We start from the raw sequence: 17327 nt of genomic DNA, 5'->3' as shown, positions 1-17327 counted from the left end.
GAGAGGAGGGATGTGAGGAGAGGAGAGGATGCGAGGAGAGGACGCGAGGAGGAGGAGAGGATGTGAGGAGAGGACGTGAGGAGAGGAGAGGAGTGAGGAGAGGAGAGGACGTGAGGAGAGGAGAGGATGTGAGGAGAGGAGAGGATGTGAGGAGAGGAGAGGATGCGAGGAGAGGACGCGAGGAGAGGAGAGGATGTGAGGAGAGGACGCGAGGAGGAGAGGATGTGAGGAGAGGAGAGGATGCGAGGAGAGGACGCGAGGAGAGGAGAGGATGTGAGGAGAGGACGTGAGGAGAGGAGAGGATGTGAGGAGAGGAGAGGACGTGAGGAGAGGAGAGGATGAGGAGAGGAGAGGATGTGAGGAGAGGAGAGGACGCGAGGAGAGGAGCGAGGAGAGAAGAGAGGATGTGAGGAGAGGACGTGAGGAGAGGAGAGGAGTGAGGAGAGGACGCGAGGAGAGGACGCGAGGAGAGGACGCGAGGAGAGGAGAGGATTTGAGGAGAGGATGAGGACGTGAGGAGAGGACGCGAGGAGAGGAGAGGAGGTGAGGGAGGAGAGGATGTGAGGAGAGAAGAGGACGCGGGAGAGGAGAGGACGCGAGGGAGAGGACGCGAGGAGAGGACGCGAGGAGAGGATGTGAGGAGAGGACGTGAGGAGAGAGAGGATGATGCGAGGAGGGATGTGGGAGAGGAGAGGAGCGAGGAGAGGATGTGAGGAGAGGAGAGGACGCGAGGAGAGGACGCGAGGAGAGGAGAGGACGTGAGGAGAGGAGAGGACGTGAGGAGAGGATGTGAGGAGAGGAGAGGATGCGAGGAGAGGAGAGGACGCGAGGAGAGGACGCGAGGAGAGGAGGAGGACGTGAGGAGAGGAGAGGATGCAAGGAGAGGATGTGAGGAGAGGAGAGGATGTGAGGAGAGGGAGGACGCGAGGAGAGAATGCGAGGAGAGGACGCGAGGAGAGGAGAGGATGTGAGGAGAGGACGCGAGGAGGAGAGGATGTGAGGAGAGGAGAGGATGCGAGGAGAGGACGCGAGGAGAGGAGAGGATGGAGGAGAGGACGTGAGGAGAGGAGAGGATGTGAGAGAGGAGAGGACGTGAGGAGAGGAGAGGATGTGAGGAGAGGAGAGGATGTGATGAGAGGAGGGACGCGAGGAGAGGCCGCGAGGAGAAGAGAGGATGTGAGGGAGGACGTGAGGAGAGGAGAGGATGTGAGGAGAGGAGCGAGGAGAGAGGACGCGAGGAGAGGAGAGGATGTGAGGAGAGGAGAGGACGTGAGGAGAGGACGCGAGGAGAGGAGAGGATGTGAGGGAGGAGAGGATGTGAGGAGAGAAGAGGACGCGAGGAGAGGAGAGGACGCGAGGAGAGGACGCGAGGAGAGGATGTGAGGAGAGGAGAGGGATGTGAGGAGAGGAGAGGATGTGAGGAGAGGAGAGGACGCGAGGAGAGGTGTGAGGGAGGAGAGGATGTGAGGAGAGGAGAGGACGCGAGGAGAGGAGGAGGATGTGAGGAGAGGACGTGAGGAGAGGAGAGACGTGAGGAGAGGAGAGGATGTGAGGAGAGGAGAGGACGCGAGGAGAGGAGAGGAGTGAGGAGAGGAGAGGACGCGGGAGAGGAGAGGATGTGAGGAGAGGAGAGGATGTGAGGAGAGGACGTGAGGAGAGGAGAGGATGTGAGGAGAGGAGAGGATGCGAGGAGAGGAGAGGACGCGAGGAGAGGAGAGGATGCGAGGAGAGGAGAGGACGCGAGGAGAGGAGAGGATGTGAGGAGAGGAGAGGATGTGAGAGAGGAGCGAGGAGAGGAGAGGATGTGAGGAGAGGAGAGGATGCGAGGAGAGGGGTGAGGAGAGGAGAGAATGTGAGGAGAGGAGAGGATGTGAGAGAGAGGAGAGGATGTGAGGAGAGGAGGAGGAGGAGGAGAGGATGTGAGGAGAGAGAGGGATGCGAGGAGAGGACGTGAGGAGAGGAGAGGAGTGAGGGAGGAGAGGATGTGGGAGAGGAGAGGATGTGAGGAGAGGACGTGAGGAGAGGAGAGGATGTGAGGAGAGGGAGGATGTGAGGAGAGGAGAGGATGCGAGGAGAGGAGAGGATGTGAGGAGAGGAGGAGGACGCGAGGAGAGGAGAGGATGTGAGGAGAGGAGAGGATGGGAGGAGGGCGTGAGGAGAGGAGAGGATGTGAGGAGGAGGAGAGGATGCGAGGGAGAGGATGTGAGGAGGAGAGGATGCGAGGAGAGGAGAGGACGCGAGGAGAGGATGTGAGGAGAGGAGAGGATGTGAGGAGAGGAGAGGACGTGAGGAGAGGAGAGGACGTGAGGAGAGGAGAGGACGCGAGGAGAGGATGTGAGGAGAGGAGAGGACGCGAGGAGAGGACGTGAGGAGAGGACGCGAGGAGAGGCGTGAGGAGAGGAGCGAGGAGAGGAGAGGACGCGAGGAGAGGAGAGGACATGAGGAGAGGACGTGAGGAGAGGAGAGTTTTTAAGAAGATTTTTAACCATCTGGTCTTTTTAAGATGAATAAAGGAGGAAACAGCTGTTTCTGGCTGCAAATCAAAAACAGAGTGTGTGTGTGTGTGTGTGTGTGTGTGTGAGTGTGTGTGTGTGTCTTGGCAGCGGCAGAAAGCACCACAGAAGAAGAAGAAGTTGCCAAACCTCCAGCGTGTCTCAGATCAGAATCTGACCACTTTTATTGGATCCCTCCATCAAACCACATGTGGACAGTAAAACGCTGGAGGAGCTGCAGTTCGGGGCCTCGTGTGTAAACACTGGCAAAAATACTACAAAAATACTACAAAAATACTACAGTACTACTGACACGACTTCGTGCTGCTGCCTCACAGGCGTAGCTGAGATATCTTCTTCTTCTTCTGATCGTTTGTTGTAGCAGCCAGAGAGTCTGCTGTCACACTTTGTTCACTGTGTTCGAAACGGAAGGTCGCGGCCTCGATACCGTAACGGACAGCTGCCTCTGAAGGCGTCACGTTCAAATGAAGGCAGCGCCGTTTACATGAGTTTCAAACAGGCTTCTAGGGCAGCACTTACAGCAACGTGTGACATCAGCACGCCGTTGTGCGTCTCTTCTGGCTGTCAGAAGAGACGCTAGCCTTAGCATCAGCTAACTAGCTATTGAAAAGCCAAACTGGCTGATATGATAGTTCAGTGTTTAATTCTCGCTAGATTTTCAAAAATCGAAGCGAGAAAACTACTAAAAACCTTTAAAAACGTATATTTGTGTACAAATTGGGCTCGTTTGCCCGGCATCTTGACCAGTTTTTGAAAGCTCCGGCGGCCGCAGACGCGCTGCTTTATGGGTAATAGTCAGCATCAAGTCATCATTGATCAGAAGGAGCTTTATTGCCTAGTAGAGGAATCTGCTTTAGTGATGAGGTGCTACACGCAGACAAACATACAGCTGACATAAATAAATGTAGAAATATATATATATATATAATACGGAATAACAGATGCAAGTTATATAAGAATAATAAAGAACAGAGAAAAATAACTTGCAGAGAAAGAACAACGTGGCAGATATTTCCATGTGCATTACTGTGGTTTGTGTTGTGCAGACGTGTTACAGCAGAGAGAGTATTGTGAACATAAATATATAAATTGACAATTTAAAAATATAGAACAACAAAGATTAACAACAAATATGTGCAGTGTGCAGGTTTGTGCTGATATGAAATGAAATAATATTAACATGTGCAGAGACATTTGTATAATTTGAAAGGGGGGAGAGTCAGTGGGAGACCTGGTTCTTGCTGATGAGGCTGCAGACAGGAAGAAGCTGTTTTTGTGGCGAGAGGTTTTGGTCCTGATGGACCGCAGCCTCCTGCCAGAGGGGAGAGTCTGAAACAGTTTGTGTCCGGGGTGGGAGGAGTCAGCTGCAATCTTTCCTGCTCGTCCTCAGAGTCCTGGAGGCGTACAGGTCCTGGAGGGGTTCAGGTCCTGTAGGGGTTCAGGTCCTGGAGGCGTACAGGTCCTGGAGGGGTTCAGGTCCTGGAGGCGTACAGGTCCTGGAGGGGTTCAGGTCCTGGAGGGGTTCAGGTCCTGGAGGCGTACAGGTCCTGTAGGGGTTCAGGTCCTGTAGGGGTTCAGGTCCTGGAGGCGTACAGGTCCTGTAGGGGTTCAGGTCCTGGAGGGGTTCAGGTCCTGGAGGCGTACAGGTCCTGTAGGGGTTCAGGTCCTGGAGGGGTTCAGGTCCTGTAGGGGTTCAGGTCCTGGAGGCGTACAGGTCCTGTAGGGGTTCAGGTCCTGGAGGGGTTCAGGTCCTGGAGGCGTACAGGTCCAGAAGAGAAGGAAGATTGCAGCCAATCACCTTCTCTGCAGAGCGAATGATGCGCTGCAGCCTGCCCTTGTCCCTGGCAGTGGCAGCAGCGTACCAGATGGTGATGGAGGAGGTGAGGATGGAGTCAATGATGGAGGTGTAGAAGTGCACCATCATTGTCTTTGGCAGGCTGAACTTCTTCAGCTGTCGCAGGAAGTTCATCCTCTGCTGGGCCTTCTTGGTGAGGGAGGTGATGTTCAGCTCCCACTTGAGGTCCTGGGAGATGATGGTGCCCAGGAAGCAGAAGGAGTCCACAGTGGTGACTGGAGAGTCACACGGGATGATGGGGGAGGGTGGGGCTGGGCTCTTCCTGAAGTCCACGACCATCTCCACGGTCTTCAGAGCGTTGAGCTCCAGACTGTTCTGGCTGCACCAGGTCATCAGATGGTCGATCTCCCACCTGTAGGAGGACTCATCCCCACCTGAGATGAGCCCAATGAGGGTGGTGTCATCTGCAAACTTCAGGAGCTTGACGGACTGGTGACTGGAGGTGCAGCTGTTGGTATACAGGGAGAAGAGAAGGGGGGAAAGAACGCAGCCCTGAGGTGAACCAGTGCTGATGGTCCTGGAGTCAGAGACATGTTTTCCCAGCTTCACGTGCTGCTTCCTGTCCATCAGGAAGTCAGTGATCCACCTGCAGGTGGAGTCAGGCACGCTCAGTTTCGGGATGATGGTGTTGAAAGCAGAGCTGAAATCCACAAACAGGATCCTGGCGTAGGTTCCTGGGGAGTCCAGGTGCTGGAGGATGTAGTGAAGCTCCATGTTTACTGCATCATCGACAGACCTGCTGGCTCTGTAGGTGAACTGCAGGGGGTCCAGGAGTGGGTCTGTGATGGATTTAAGGTGGGACAACAACAAGGTGTTAAAAGGACTTCATAACCGCAGAGGTCAGGGCGACGGGTCTGAAGTGGTTTTAACACTCACCAAGCGGTCAGTGAGAGCCTCGAACTGAGTCCTGAGTCTGAACTCTGCTGCTGCTGGATCATTCAGGGGACAGCTGGACTGAATGTGATCCAGGAGACCATGTGACTGTAGAGAGCCCAGTTTCACGAACCCCTAAAGGCAAAACGAGGCTGAGACTGAAGTTTTATTTAGAATTTAAATCAGAGACAACAAATCAGATTCTGTTTACTGAGAGACCAGGGCCCACTTGTTCAAAAAGTTTAATCTGGATCAGAATGATCCGGATTTGGAAATCCCATGTTTTGCTATCCCAGATCACGTAACCCATCTTACTTTTGTACCGGTTTTTCAAAGCAACATTGGATCCAGATCCAGACTTTCAGGATTTCCAGCGCTCCAGAGCACATGACACAACGTTAACGATACGAAGACCACCAGGTGGATCGGCCAGCGGGGGGTCAGACAGAAAATGTACAATAAAACAAGACAAGCAGACTGAGGTGCTGGACCAAACTGCTTCTGACTGGTTCTCATCATCCTTTCTTTGTAATGAAGGTGCATTTGATAAGTGATTAAATGCATTATTTCTGTTTGATTATTTTACGTAATGTCGACTTTATCTGCTTCATCACAGCAAAGTTTAAACAAATCAAGTGCAAACATAAATAACTGCGTCAGGGACGTGCACAGGGGGTTGCTCTGGTTGCCCGGGCAACTGCCCGTTTGCCTTTCCTGACTCAAGTTGCCCTTCCGACTCGCCCTTCCGAGAGAAAAAAATAAAATAAAAAAATAATCGCGATCGCAAAGCCTCATTCACTTCCATTCGGGCACCGAAAGTGAAAGTCAGCAGGGGAAGGGCAAACTCTGTTTAAGTGGCTGCACTGCTGCAGCGCTGCCTGCACGTCAGTTGATTCTGTTCCCTACCGGAATTCCTGTTTCCTTCCTTTATGCAATCACTACAACAAATCATGCGTAGTTTTGCCCAGTTACCATACGTGATACGTACCAACAGAAGTGAATACGAGCTAGAAGCGCAACTGAATGTACGGGAAGCCAAAAGGTTAAAAAAGGATTGTATTTTTTTCCGAAATCTAAGCGTTTTTTAATTTAATATTTTATTAGAAGCGAGTTTTCCCCATCTGTCAATTCAATCTAGATTATTTATTTTCAAATAAAAAAAAAAGGAAAAAAAAATAATAATAATAATGATTAAAAAAAACAATAAACAATAATATAAGGAACTCTTTTTCTCATATGTATTTTGGTGACATTTATATTGTTAATACATTTTGGATACTGTGTTTAGTGCCTTTTTTCAGGTCAGAGCAACTGCCCTTCAAAATTCCTGTGCACGTCCCTGATGCGTATGTAGGCTGCTACATGTTCCTGGATCCGGCCTTCTGCTGGGACCAGGATAATCCAGGTGTTTTCCAGTCCTACTGAAAAGGTCTGATCCAGATCACAGCCAGGACTGGATCAGGTGATCCGGTCCGATTTCAGAATCAATCAACAACCCATTTTACTGACCCTTCAGTCACGTGGTGACAACATGTTTATTTACTTCTTCTCTGGTGTTTTACTTGTTTAAGTTATAGTGATGGATCAGGGATCAGGGATCAGGGATCAGGGATCAGTGACCGAGAGAGACGAGGAGAGACGGTCCCTGTCACGTGACTCTGTGTTTCCCTGTTAACAACATGGCTGCCGAGGATCTGCCGTCTGAATTTGACATCGTCATTCTGGGCACAGGTACAGAAACACCTGCTTTTTGTTAGAGGCTGTGATCCGGGTCAGGTGTCTGAAGGGGTCTCTGTCCGCCCGGATCGGTATCCGGTCCCTAACATCCCGGAATACCGATTGATCCGGTCCGATCCGGGAACACAGGCTGGGGTTAGCATGGGCGTTAGCAAGCGGCTAACGGTCAATTCATTTTGAATGACAGCGGCTAGCAGCTAACGGCCGGGCTGCTGCGTTAGCTCCTGTAAACAAACTGCTGTTACTGTTAGCAGCGGAGCTAACCGGGCTAACGCTAGCTGCGCTAGTTTCTATATAATGTCGGAGCCCGATGCTAACAGGCTAACAGGGCGAGCTGTGCTGCTAGCTGGTCCCGTGTGTCATCAGGTGACTCAGCTCCTGATTGGTGGACAGCAGAGTGAACAAACTTTATGTGTAGTGTTTTTTACAGACAAACAACCTTCAGTACACAGTTATGTACTTCTTACTGCGTACTGAGCCTCAGTACATTACTGCGTACTGAGCCTGTACATTACTGTGTACTGAGCCTGTACATTACTGCGTACTGCGTACTTAGCCTGTACATTACTGTGTACTGCGTACTGTGTACTGCGTACTGAGCCTGTATATTACTGTGTACTGCGTACTGAGCCTGTACATTACTGCGTACTGTGTACTGAGCCTGTACATTACTGCGTACTGCGTACTGAGCCTGTACATTACTGTGTACTGAGCCTGTACATTACTGTGTACTGAGCCTGTACATTACTGTGTACTGAGCCTGTACATTACTGTGTACTGCGTACTGAGCCTGTACATTACTGTGTACTGAGCCTGTACATTACTGTGTACTGTGTACTGAGCCTGTACATTACTGTGTACTGCGTACTGAGCCTGTACATTACTGTGTACTGAGCCTGTACATTACTGTGTACTGAGCCTGTACATTACTTTGTACTGCATACTGAGCCTGTACATTACTATGTACTGAGCCTGTACATTACTGTGTACTGCATACTGAGCCTGTACATTACTGCGTACTGCGTACTGAGCCTGTACATTACTTTGTACTGCATACTGAGCCTGTACATTACTGCGTACTGCGTACTGAGCCTGTACATTACTATGTACTGAGCCTGTACATTACTGTGTACTGAGCCTGTACATTACTGTGTACTGCGTACTTAGCCTGTACATTACTATGTACTGCGTACTTAGCCTGTACATTACTATGTACTGCGTACTGAGCCTGTACATTACTGTGTACTGCGTACTGAGCCTGTACATTACTGTGTACTGAGCCTGTACATTACTGTGTACTGAGCCTGTACATTACTGTGTACTGTGTACTGAGCCTGTACATTACTGTGTACTGTGTACTGAGCCTGTACATTACTGTGTACTGCGTACTGAGCCTGTACATTACTGTGTACTGAGCCTGTACATTACTGTGTACTGTGTACTGAGCCTGTACATTACTGTGTACTGTGTACTGAGCCTGTACATTACTGTGTACTGAGCCTGTACATTACTGTGTACTGTGTACTGAGCCTGTACATTACTGCGTACTGAGCCTGTACATTACTGTGTACTGAGCCTGTACATTACTGCGTACTGTGTACTGAGCCTGTACATTACTGTGTACTGAGCCTGTACATTACTGTGTACTGAGCCTGTACATTACTGCGTACTGCGTACTGAGCCTGTACATTACTGCGTACTGAGCCTGTACATTACTGTGTACTGCGTACTGAGCCTGTACATTACTGCGTACTGAGCCTGTACATTACTGTGTACTGTGTACTGAGCCTGTACATTACTGTGTACTGTGTACTGAGCCTGTACATTACTGTGTACTGAGCCTGTACATTACTGCGTACTGAGCCTGTACATTACTGCGTACTGAGCCTGTACATTACTGTGTACTGAGCCTGTACATTACTGCGTACTGTGTACTGAGCCTGTACATTACTGTGTACTGAGCCTGTACATTACTGTGTACTGAGCCTGTACATTACTGCGTACTGCGTACTGAGCCTGTACATTACTGTGTACTGCGTACTGAGCCTGTACATTACTGTGTACTGCGTACTGAGCCTGTACATTACTGTGTACTGTGTACTGAGCCTGTACATTACTGCGTACTGCGTACTGAGCCTGTACATTACTGTGTACTGTGTACTGAGCCTGTACATTACTGTGTACTGTGTACTGCGTACTTAGCCTGTACATTACTGTGTACTGCGTACTGAGCCTGTACATTACTGCGTACTGCGTACTGAGCCTGTACATTACTGCGTACTGAGCCTGTACATTACTGCGTACTGCGTACTGAGCCTGTACATTACTGCGTACTGAGCCTGTACATTACTGCGTACTGAGCCTGTACATTACTGCGTACTGAGCCTGTACATTACTGCGTACTGCGTACTGAGCCTGTACATTACTGCGTACTGTGTACTGAGCCTGTACATTACTGTGTACTGAGCCTGTACATTACTGCGTACTGTGTACTGAGCCTGTACATTACTGCGTACTGCGTACTGAGCCTGTACATTACTGCGTACTGTGTACTGAGCCTGTACATTACTGTGTACTGAGCCTGTACATTACTGCGTACTGTGTACTGAGCCTGTACATTACTGTGTACTGTGTACTGAGCCTGTACATTACTGCGTACTGAGCCTGTACATTACTGCGTACTGAGCCTGTACATTACTGCGTACTGAGCCTGTACATTACTGCGTACTGCGTACTGAGCCTGTACATTACTGCGTACTGAGCCTGTACATTACTGCGTACTGAGCCTGTACATTACTGCGTACTGTGTACTGAGCCTGTACATTACTGCGTACTGTGTACTGAGCCTGTACATTACTGTGTACTGAGCCTGTACATTACTGCGTACTGTGTACTGAGCCTGTACATTACTGTGTACTGCGTACTGAGCCTGTACATTACTGTGTACTGCGTACTTAGCCTGTATATTACTGTGTACTGCGTACTTAGCCTGTATATTACTGTGTACTGCGTACTGAGCCTGTACATTACTGTGTACTGCGTACTGAGCCTGTACATTACTGTGTACTGCGTACTGAGCCTGTACATTACTGTGTACTGCGTACTTAGCCTGTACATTACTGTGTACTGCATACTGAGCCTGTACATTACTATGTACTGAGCCTGTACATTACTGTGTACTGAGCCTGTACATTACTGTGTACTGTGTACTGAGCCTGTACATTACTGCGTACTGAGCCTGTACATTACTGTGTACTGAGCCTGTACATTACTGCGTACTGCGTACTTAGCCTGTACATTACTGTGTACTGCGTACTGAGCCTGTATATTACTGTGTACTGCGTACTGAGCCTGTATATTACTGTGTACTGCGTACTGAGCCTGTACATTACTGCGTACTGCGTACTGAGCCTGTACATTACTGCGTACTGTGTACTGAGCCTGTACATTACTGCGTACTGAGCCTGTACATTACTGTGTACTGCGTACTGAGCCTGTACATTACTGCGTACTGTGTACTGAGCCTGTACATTACTGCGTACTGAGCCTGTACATTACTGCGTACTGAGCCTGTACATTACTGTGTACTGTGTACTGAGCCTGTACATTACTGCGTACTGAGCCTGTACATTACTGCGTACTGAGCCTGTACATTACTGTGTACTGCGTACTGAGCCTGTACATTACTGCGTACTGTGTACTGAGCCTGTACATTACTGTGTACTGAGCCTGTACATTACTGCGTACTGTGTACTGAGCCTGTACATTACTGTGTACTGTGTACTGAGCCTGTACATTACTGCGTACTGAGCCTGTACATTACTGCGTACTGAGCCTGTACATTACTGCGTACTGAGCCTGTACATTACTGCGTACTGTGTACTGAGCCTGTACATTACTGCGTACTGCGTACTGAGCCTGTACATTACTGCGTACTGAGCCTGTACATTACTGCGTACTGCGTACTGAGCCTGTACATTACTGTGTACTGCGTACTGAGCCTGTACATTACTGTGTACTGCGTACTTAGCCTGTACATTACTGTGTACTGCGTACTGAGCCTGTATATTACTGTGTACTGCGTACTGAGCCTGTACATTACTGCGTACTGCGTACTTAGCCTGTACATTACTGCGTACTGTGTACTGAGCCTGTACATTACTGCGTACTGAGCCTGTACATTACTGTGTACTGCGTACTGAGCCTGTACATTACTGCGTACTGTGTACTGAGCCTGTACATTACTGCGTACTGTGTACTGAGCCTGTACATTACTGCGTACTGTGTACTGAGCCTGTACATTACTGTGTACTGTGTACTGAGCCTGTGTACTGAGCCTGTACATTACTGTGTACTGTGTACTGAGCCTGTACATTACTGTGTACTGTGTACTGAGCCTGTACATTACTGCGTACTGTGTACTGAGCCTGTACATTACTGTGTACTGTGTACTGTGTACTGAGCCTGTACATTACTGTGTACTGTGTACTGAGCCTGTACATTACTGCGTACTGCGTACTGAGCCTGTACATTACTGCGTACTGAGCCTGTACATTACTGTGTACTGAGCCTGTACATTACTGTGTACTGTGTACTGAGCCTGTACATTACTGTGTACTGTGTACTGAGCCTGTACATTACTGTGTACTGTGTACTGAGCCTGTACATTACTGCGTACTGTGTACTGAGCCTGTACATTACTGCGTACTGCGTACTGAGCCTGTACATTACTGTGTACTGCGTACTGAGCCTGTACATTACTGTGTACTGTGTACTGAGCCTGTACATTACTGTGTACTGTGTACTGAGCCTGTACATTACTGCGTACTGCGTACTGAGCCTGTACATTACTGCGTACTGCGTACTGAGCCTGTACATTACTGTGTACTGTGTACTGAGCCTGTACATTACTGTGTACTGCGTACTGAGCCTGTACATTACTGCGTACTGCGTACTGAGCCTGTACATTACTGTGTACTGCGTACTGAGCCTGTACATTACTGTGTACTGCGTACTGAGCCTGTACATTACTGTGTACTGTGTACTGAGCCTGTACATTACTGCGTACTGAGCCTGTACATTACTGTGTACTGTGTACTGAGCCTGTACATTACTGTGTACTGTGTACTGAGCCTGTACATTACTGCGTACTGAGCCTGTACATTACTGTGTACTGAGCCTGTACATTACTGTGTACTGTGTACTGAGCCTGTACATTACTGCGTACTGTGTACTGAGCCTGTACATTACTGCGTACTGTGTACTGAGCCTGTACATTACTGTGTACTGTGTACTGAGCCTGTACATTACTGTGTACTGTGTACTGAGCCTGTACATTACTGTGTACTGTGTACTGAGCCTGTACATTACTGTGTACTGAGCCTGTACATTACTGTGTACTGTGTACTGAGCCTGTACATTACTGTGTACTGTGTACTGAGCCTGTACATTACTGCGTACTGTGTACTGAGCCTGTACATTACTGTGTACTGTGTACTGAGCCTGTACATTACTGTGTACTGTGTACTGAGCCTGTACATTACTGTGTACTGTGTACTGAGCCTGTACATTACTGTGTACTGTGTACTGAGCCTGTACATTACTGTGTACTGTGTACTGAGCCTGTACATTACTGTGTACTGTGTACTGAGCCTGTACATTACTGTGTACTGTGTACTGAGCCTGTACATTACTGTGTACTGTGTACTGAGCCTGTACATTACTGTGTACTGCGTACTGAGCCTGTACATTACTGTGTACTGTGTACTGAGCCTGTACATTACTGTGTACTGTGTACTGAGCCTGTACATTACTGCGTACTGCGTACTGAGCCTGTACATTACTGCGTACTGCGTACTGAGCCTGTACATTACTGTGTACTGCGTACTGAGCCTGTACATTACTGTGTACTGTGTACTGAGCCTGTACATTACTGTGTACTGTGTACTGAGCCTGTACATTACTGTGTACTGCGTACTGAGCCTGTACATTACTGTGTACTGTGTACTGAGCCCGTACATTACTGTGTACTGTGTACTGAGCCTGTACATTACTGCGTACTGAGCCTGTACATTACTGTGTACTGAGCCTGTACATTACTGTGTACTGTGTACTGAGCCTGTACATTACTGTGTACTGAGCCTGTACATTACTGTGTACTGTGTACTGAGCCTGTACATTACTGTGTACTGAGCCTGTACATTACTGTGTACTGTGTACTGAGCCTGTACATTACTGTGTACTGTGTACTGAGCCTGTACATTACTGTGTACTGTGTACTGAGCCTGTACATTACTGTGTACTGTGTACTGAGCCTGTACATTACTGCGTACTGAGCCTGTACATTACTGTGTACTGTGTACTGAGCCTGTACATTACTGTGTACTGTGTACTGAGCCTGTACATTACTGTGTACTGTGTACTGAGCCTGTACATTACTGTGTACTGTGTACTGAGCCTGTACATTACTGCGTACTGTGTACTGAGCCTGTACATTACTGCGTACTGTGTACTGAGCCTGTACATTACTGCGTACTGTGTACTGTGTACTGAGCCTGTACATTACTGTGTACTGTGTACTGTGTACTGAGCCTGTACATTACTGTGTACTGTGTACTGTGTACTGAGCCTGTACATTACTGCGTACTGAGCCTGTACATTACTGTGTACTGAGCCTGTACATTACTGTGTACTGAGCCTGTACATTACTGTGTACTGTGTACTGAGCCTGTACATTACTGCGTACTGTGTACTGAGCCTGTACATTACTGTGTACTGTGTACTGAGCCTGTACATTACTGTGTACTGTGTACTGAGCCTGTACATTACTGTGTACTGTGTACTGAGCCTGTACATTACTGTGTACTGTGTACTGAGCCTGTACATTACTGTGTACTGTGTACTGAGCCTGTACATTACTGCGTACTGTGTACTGAGCCTGTACATTACTGTGTACTGCGTACTGAGCCTGTACATTACTGTGTACTGCGTACTGAGCCTGTACATTACTGTGTACTGTGTACTGAGCCTGTACATTACTGCGTACTGCGTACTGAGCCTGTACATTACTGCGTACTGCGTACTGAGCCTGTACATTACTGTGTACTGTGTACTGAGCCTGTACATTACTGTGTACTGTGTACTGAGCCTGTACATTACTGTGTACTGTGTACTGAGCCTGTACATTACTGTGTACTGTGTACTGAGCCTGTACATTACTGTGTACTGTGTACTGAGCCTGTACATTACTGTGTACTGTGTACTGAGCCTGTACATTACTGCGTACTGAGCCTGTACATTACTGTGTACTGAGCCTGTACATTACTGTGTACTGAGCCTGTACATCCTCCCCTCGTCTATTGGTTACTGATTAGTGCTCTGGGTTCAGGTCTTGCAGAGTCCGTGGTGGCAGCAGCCTTCTCCAGAGTGGGTCAGAGAGTCCTTCATGTGGACAGGTGAGTGTTGAAACACCTGTTCAGTCATGTGACCTGCAGGTCGTCATGGTGATGGTGAAACACCTGACAGGTGAGGCTCCTGTGTTTCAGGAGGAGTTACTACGCCGCCAGCTGGGCCAGCTTCACCTTCAGCGGCCTGCTCACCTGGATCCAGCAGCACCAGGTGAGTACAGCGCCGCCGAGCATGATGGGAGAACATGTTGATCAGGTGGAGTAACCTGTGTGTGTCTGGTAGGAGGAGTCTCAGCCAGAGGAGGATCAGGATTGGTCGAGCCTGTTGGAGGAAGGGGAGGAGCTGATCTACCTGTCACACTCAGACCCTGCCTCCGTCAGTAACCTGCAGGTGTTCTGCTACACCAGGTAAACCTCTACCTCAGAGTCAGTGTCAGAGTCAGCCCAGGACGGTCTGCTTTAGCCCAGCTGCTGTGGTCCTGTTTGGTTCAGGATCCGGACCGACCCGGGCTGGTCTGCCCCCCCCCCCAGCAGGTAAACTCAGGTGACACCAGAAGTCTCTGATCAGCAGCTTCACAATAAAAGCTTTCCACTGGCGACCAGATGGGAAGCTTTTATTTTGAAGGAGCTGTAGGAAGTGAATAGCTTCAGTAGAGACAGGTGTAACCAGCCAGGTGTGGCCACCTGCAGCACACCTGCAGCACACCTGCAGCACACCTGCAGCACACCTGCAGCTCACCTGCAGCTCACCTGCAGCACACCTGCAGCTCACCTGCAGCTCACCTGCAGCACACCTGCAGCACACCTGCAGCTCACCTGCAGCACACCTGCAGCTCACCTGCAGCTCACCTGCAGCACACCTGCAGCACACCTGCAGCTCACCTGCAGCTCACCTGCAGCACACCTGCAGCACACCTGCAGCTCACCTGCAGCACACCTGCAGCACACCTGCAGCTCAGGTGTTCTTCCACTTATTAATGTTCTCAGTGAGGAAGACGAGGAGGAAGCTCCGAGTGCTGATCCTCCAAACACGACAGAAGAAGAAGCAGCAGGAGGAGCTGAAGAAGACGCCACCAAAGAAACTCCGGAGACAGAAAGTGCAGGTTAGAATCTGATCAGGTCTTGATCCTCATCAGGTCTTGATTGTTCACTAAAACCGTCAGATTTAATAAACGCCACATTAGTCTGATGGTTTCCTGTTTCTTTATTCCAGATTCAGTGGAAGACGAGAAGGAGGCGGAGCCAGAGGAAGAGCAACAGGTGAGCAGGAAGGATCAATAAAGGATCAGTTATCATCCAAAATATTTATTAGCCCACGATGTGCAGCAGCTGATCACAGCTCTGAATTATGGGTAATCTGCGGTAGTGACGGATAACAGACAGATCTTTCGTCCAATCACACAGGTCTCCCAGACAGAGGGGGAGGAGCCAGAGGCAGGTCAACCAACTCCCTCTGCCGCTCTTAGCCAATCGGAGCCAACCAGGAAGAAGATCAGCTACGCTCAGCTGGTGAAGGAAGGACGCCGCTTCAACATCGACCTGGTCTCCAAGGTAACGCCATGTTATATTAGTGTTTATAAGTGATGTCATCATAATAATGTGCTGCTACGTAACATAATGACGTCACATGGTATAAGTGATGTCGATAAACGACATCATCAGATGAACAGCTGGGAGTTTCTTCTTCTTCCAGCTCATGTATTCTCGCGGCTCATTGGTCGATCTGCTCATTAAGTCAAACGTCAGTCGCTACGCAGAGTTCAAGAACGTCACCAGGATCCTCACCTACCGTCACGGGAAGGTGGAACAGGTGTGTACGACCCCGCCTCTGTTTACACCTGTCTGTCTCTCTGTTGACCTGTCTGTTTACCTGTCTGTCCCTCACCTGTCTGTCTCTCTGTTGACCTGTCTGTTTACCTGTCTCTCCCTCACCTGTCTGTCTCTCTGTTGACCTGTCTGTTTACCTGTCTGTCTCTCTGTTGACCTGTCTCTATGTTGACCTGTCTGTTTACCTGTCTCTCCCTCACCTGTCTGTCTCTCTGTTGACCTGTCTCTCTGTTGACCTGTCTGTTTACCTGTCTCTCCCTCACCTGTCTGTCTCTCTGTTGACCTGTCTGTTTACCTGTCTGTCTCTCTGTTGACCTGTCTCTCTGTTGACCTGTCTCTCCCTCCTCACCTGTCTGTTTACCTGTCTCTCCCTCCTCACCTGTCTGTCTCTCTGTTGACCTGTCTCTCTGTTGACCCGTCTCTCTGTCTCTCTGTTGACCTGTCTCTCTGTTGACCCGTCTCTCTCTCCCTCACCTGTCTGTCTCTCTTTTGACCTGTCTCTCTGTTGACCTGTCTCTCCCTCCTCACCTGTCTGTTGACCTGTCTCTCCCTCCTCACCTGTCTGTTTACCTGTCTGTCTCTCTGTTTACCTGTCTGTCTCTCCCTCCTCACTTGTCTGTTTACCTGTCTCTCCCTCACCTGTCTGTCTCTCTGTTGACCTGTCTGTCTCTCTGTTGACCTGTCTCTCTCTCCCTCACCTGTCTGTCTCTCTGTTGACCTGTCTGTTTACCTGTCTCTCCCTCACCTGTCTGTCTCTCTGTTTACCTGTCTGTTTACCTGTCTCTCCCTCACCTGTCTGTCTCTCTGTTGACCTGTCTCTCTCTCCCTCACCTGTCTGTTTACCTGTCTCTCCCTCACCTGTCTGTTTACCTGTCTCTCCCTCACCTGTCTGTTTACCTGTCTCTCTCCCTCACCTGTCTTTCTCTCTGTTTACCTGTCTCTCTCCCTCACCTGTCTGTCTCTCTGTTGACCTGTCTCTCTCTCCCTCACCTGTCTGTTTACCTGTCTCTCTCCCTCACCTGTCTTTCTCTCTGTTGACCTGTCTCTCTCTCCCTCACCTGTCTGTTTACCTGTCTCTCCCTCACCTGTCTGTCTCTCTGTTGACCTGTCTCTCTC

General features: G+C 49.4%; 1 protein-coding gene across 4 annotated transcripts in view; it reads left to right on the top strand.

Annotated features, from left to right (window-relative positions):
* Nucleotides 1-6849: 6849 nt before the first annotated feature.
* Nucleotides 6850-17327, top strand: part of chm (CHM Rab escort protein) — a 35145-nt gene continuing 24667 nt past the window's right edge. For all 4 annotated transcript variants that reach the window (XM_038708779.1, XM_038708778.1, XM_038708776.1 and 1 more), the window contains exons 1-8: nucleotides 6850-6972; nucleotides 14366-14432; nucleotides 14523-14595; nucleotides 14668-14792; nucleotides 15372-15487; nucleotides 15598-15644; nucleotides 15789-15935; nucleotides 16078-16194. In XM_038708779.1, coding sequence (XP_038564707.1) covers nucleotides 6921-6972; nucleotides 14366-14432; nucleotides 14523-14595; nucleotides 14668-14792; nucleotides 15372-15487; nucleotides 15598-15644; nucleotides 15789-15935; nucleotides 16078-16194 — 744 coding nt within the window. In that variant the 5' untranslated portion in view covers nucleotides 6850-6920. The remainder of the gene's footprint in view (nucleotides 6973-14365; nucleotides 14433-14522; nucleotides 14596-14667; nucleotides 14793-15371; nucleotides 15488-15597; nucleotides 15645-15788; nucleotides 15936-16077; nucleotides 16195-17327) is intronic.

This window comes from Micropterus salmoides, unplaced genomic scaffold (assembly GCF_014851395.1).
Source record: "Micropterus salmoides isolate LMB-PRFRI ecotype aquatic unplaced genomic scaffold, ASM1485139v1 Ms_hic_scaffold_9, whole genome shotgun sequence".
In the NCBI taxonomy this organism is placed as follows: Eukaryota; Metazoa; Chordata; class Actinopteri; order Centrarchiformes; family Centrarchidae; genus Micropterus; species Micropterus salmoides.
This window is presented reverse-complemented; position numbering and strand designations above follow the sequence as displayed.